Source organism: Fusarium oxysporum, chromosome 10 (assembly GCF_000149955.1).
Source record: "Fusarium oxysporum f. sp. lycopersici 4287 chromosome 10, whole genome shotgun sequence".
Classification (NCBI taxonomy): domain Eukaryota; kingdom Fungi; phylum Ascomycota; class Sordariomycetes; order Hypocreales; family Nectriaceae; genus Fusarium; species Fusarium oxysporum.
Window position 1 is genome coordinate 1,174,559 of NC_030995.1, and position 3,159 is coordinate 1,177,717.

Genomic DNA, 3,159 nt, shown 5'->3' on the forward strand with positions numbered 1-3,159 from the left:
GTTTACTATAGCAGAGGGAACAATCACCTCCATATGGCGGATATCATCCACACTAGGCTCATACAAATGCCAGATGGTATAATGAGGTAGACCAATGACTGAGTACCCCATTCTCTTGGACATCTGTTTTATACATGTTAATGATGGCCGTTTTGGTAGGGTATCTGATTTCTTACCTTGCCGAAACCTTCTGTTTCGGCGTGCTTCTCGAAACTGAAGGCTGGAAAGTGAACACCGGATCGGAAGACTTTGGCTTTTGCCAGGATACTGACACCCCCAACACCATCAATTTCCATTTCCATGTCGGGATCACCAAAAGGATCACGGAGGTACGCTAAATGAGGGCGCCAAGTGGCATATTCGGCATAACCTTCAACAATGACAGCATCCTCATCAAGTGTGTCGGCGAGGGCCAAAGCTGTCTCAGACTCCTGCCATGAGTTCAAATCGTAGGGCTGTTCACCGCCAAGCCAGTCAGGCAACGGTCGCCAAACATCTGGACAGAAGTTAGAAACTGGGGTTCATCTCCAGACATTTTTACTTCAGGTAAACCTACTGGGAACGATGACGTCCTTGTTATGGCGCATGAGATCCTCCAAAATGGTGAAAGGTGCCGTTTCAACATCTACGTCGCGCCAATAAACCCAGGAGTGGTACGGCCGCAGAGCTGCGCTCAGAAGCCAATTTCGGGCTTGCGCCATCAGCTTTCGTCGGCTTGCCTGAGCAGCGAATCCGTGACGACTTTCAACATCCTGGTTGACCTTCTGCCCGAAGTCTTTCTCAATGATTGAGATCTCCCCGTATGGTTGCTTAGGATCCTGGTCGGCTTGGATGGCCTCCAAACTCTCAGAAAGAACCTTTAGAGTATTGTCTTTGGAATCGGACACGAGAAAGGCAAGGTCGATCAAGTGGTGCGGATATGTGAGATTGCGCATATGAGAAAAGAACATTCCCAAGTGCGCTTCGGCATCACGAAGTGGTACACATAACAGAATGCGCTCTTCGCGTTCCCAGCCACGAGCAGTGCCCTGGACGGTGGTCAAGTCGTAGTATCGAACTGTCTCAAGCTCTGGTGCACCACCAGCAGAAAGGAGCCCGAAAGACACCAGCGAAGCCACGGGGCTGGAAGGCCAAAGCCAGAGACTAAAAACGAACAGTATCGCCGCTAAAATGCATAGGCGGACGAGAAGCTTATTGCGACGCCGTTGGGCAGGCGTCAAAGTGCGCGGCTGGAACCTAGTTGAGACGCCTTGTCAGCTAATTGCCATAAGTCTTTGCGACGCCAGTAGTGTACGGGTCATGAGTCGATGTTTTCAGGAGAGGAAATCGTACTTGTGGGGGGAGATGTCAAAAGTATTGCCACGAGGATAGCCATTCGAAAAGGCGGCGGCATGATGCCGGGGCATCATCTTTGAGTTGGAGCCTGGCAAGTCATAGGATGGCATTGACAGCTTTTGCGCAGAGACGCTCTGCGGCGCGTCGATCGAGAGTGATGGATAGCAGAAACTGCTTCGAAGAAACTGGTGGGCGAAGGGACCGGAAGGTCTCGAGAGCGATCGAATAGGTTGCGCTTTGAAGGTTGATAGGGGATATGAGGCTAAGTTCAGGGTCCAAATAGTGCTGCTGGCTTTAACGTCTGCATCAAGCGCCCGATCCCTGTCGTCCCCAATATGGTTTGTTGACGGCTTTGGTCGCTTTCAACTGTATCGTATCGTTTCTCGTAGGCGTCGTCGCAATAAATAGATATGTGCTGTGATGCGTGGTGCAAGGGCAAGGTGGCTCCAATGCCGACCAAGATACTTTAGCAACGTAGCTTGGGGAATGGGATACGAGGTCTTGCGTGCCAGGGCGAAACGAGTGCTGTGAAATGCATGTGTTCAGTTGCTCTTAGTCAAGGGAAGGGGTTGAGGGGTTCTTTTGATTGGGCCACTTGACATTAACTCGTTTAAGACAGTGGAGGCTAAGGTAGATTGAATAGGCCATTCTGAACGCCGATACGATCCACACAGCTTGTATCTAAAAATGGGATCCTGTCAGATTACGATATAAACCTGAATAGCTACAGATCAACCACAAGTTATCGGTGGTAATGGATGTATTTATGGAGAGCTATTCTCAACCGACTGAAGGGCCTGAGCTGAGGTTACATTAAGAGACTACCCATAGGCAGAAACAATTGCATGAAGCAGTCGATGAGAAGTATCTAACAAGTCAAGCATGACAATTTCTTGTTTCTCATCAAACTCATTCCCATTCGTTCAGCGTCTTCCAGACGCTACTGATATCACAACTGGCAAGCCAACTCGGGCTTCGAAGCACCTGAAGATTTGAGGACAGGCACGAGAAAGAAGGTCGGATTCAAAAAGCGAGGTTTATTTATCATCACTATGAAAGGCAACTATTACACTCAGATACTAACTTACCGCACTGTCGATTTAGCATAAGCCTGTACAAAATGCTGAGGGCACTGATCGCTGTGAGGAATCTGCACCCGTTAGCCATTGTTCAAAGCCAAGGCTAGAATCGGACGAAGAGTATAGAGAAGCAAAAGGAGCGTGTGATAGGTCAGACAAGCCGGTTTACTCAGTCATCTCGACCGGCCCAGGATACTGATAACCCAAAACGGGCTACCAGCAGCCCGAACACTGGAGTCTTCATAACACTCGAGAGAGCAACTCCACAACCAGTCATCGACTCTCATAGAAAGCCTACGGTGCGGGAGGGTGACTTGGTCAAGAAGAAGTCGTTGAATGGATAGAACTTGTGTCATCATGCAACACAACTCCTTTGCCCTTGCATCTTCGCAGTGAACTTACCAATGTTTCATCAAGCATCGAGGTCAAGCCAAATAAAGCTGGGACAAGACTCGGAGGGGAAGAAGATAATTAACTTGGGACTTGTTTGATAGTTAGCTTGGGATCGAAACAAGCGGCGGTAATATTGAAAGAGGAGGTAAGATGTGTATCAGAGATCTTGGTTTGGTAATTGGGAGTCATCACAATGGTTCAGTAGCAGAACTGAATGAAAGGTTTTCTCATCATCGACATGGGAAGGAGCTTGTGCTTGAGTGGAAAGGGAAAATCTGCTAACCTTGTATGGTTCTTCACCACTGGTAATTGGAGGTGGGTAGCAAAAGCAATAACGTCTTTTGTGATGTTA

At 48.5% G+C, this 3,159-nt stretch overlaps 1 protein-coding gene across 1 annotated transcript in view; it reads right to left on the reverse strand.

Annotated features, from left to right (window-relative positions):
• FOXG_11346 (mannan polymerase II complex ANP1 subunit) overlaps nucleotides 1-1,863 on the reverse strand; it is a gene marked incomplete at its 3' end in the record, with an annotated part of 2,353 nt that extends 490 nt beyond the window's left edge. The window contains exons 1-4 of the mRNA XM_018390944.1: nucleotides 1,333-1,863; nucleotides 557-1,236; nucleotides 177-496; nucleotides 7-123 (exon numbers count right to left, since the gene is read on the reverse strand). Coding sequence (XP_018249505.1) covers nucleotides 7-123; nucleotides 177-496; nucleotides 557-1,236; nucleotides 1,333-1,445 — 1,230 coding nt within the window. The 5' untranslated portion in view covers nucleotides 1,446-1,863. The remainder of the gene's footprint in view (nucleotides 1-6; nucleotides 124-176; nucleotides 497-556; nucleotides 1,237-1,332) is intronic.
• Nucleotides 1,864-3,159: the final 1,296 nt, after the last annotated feature.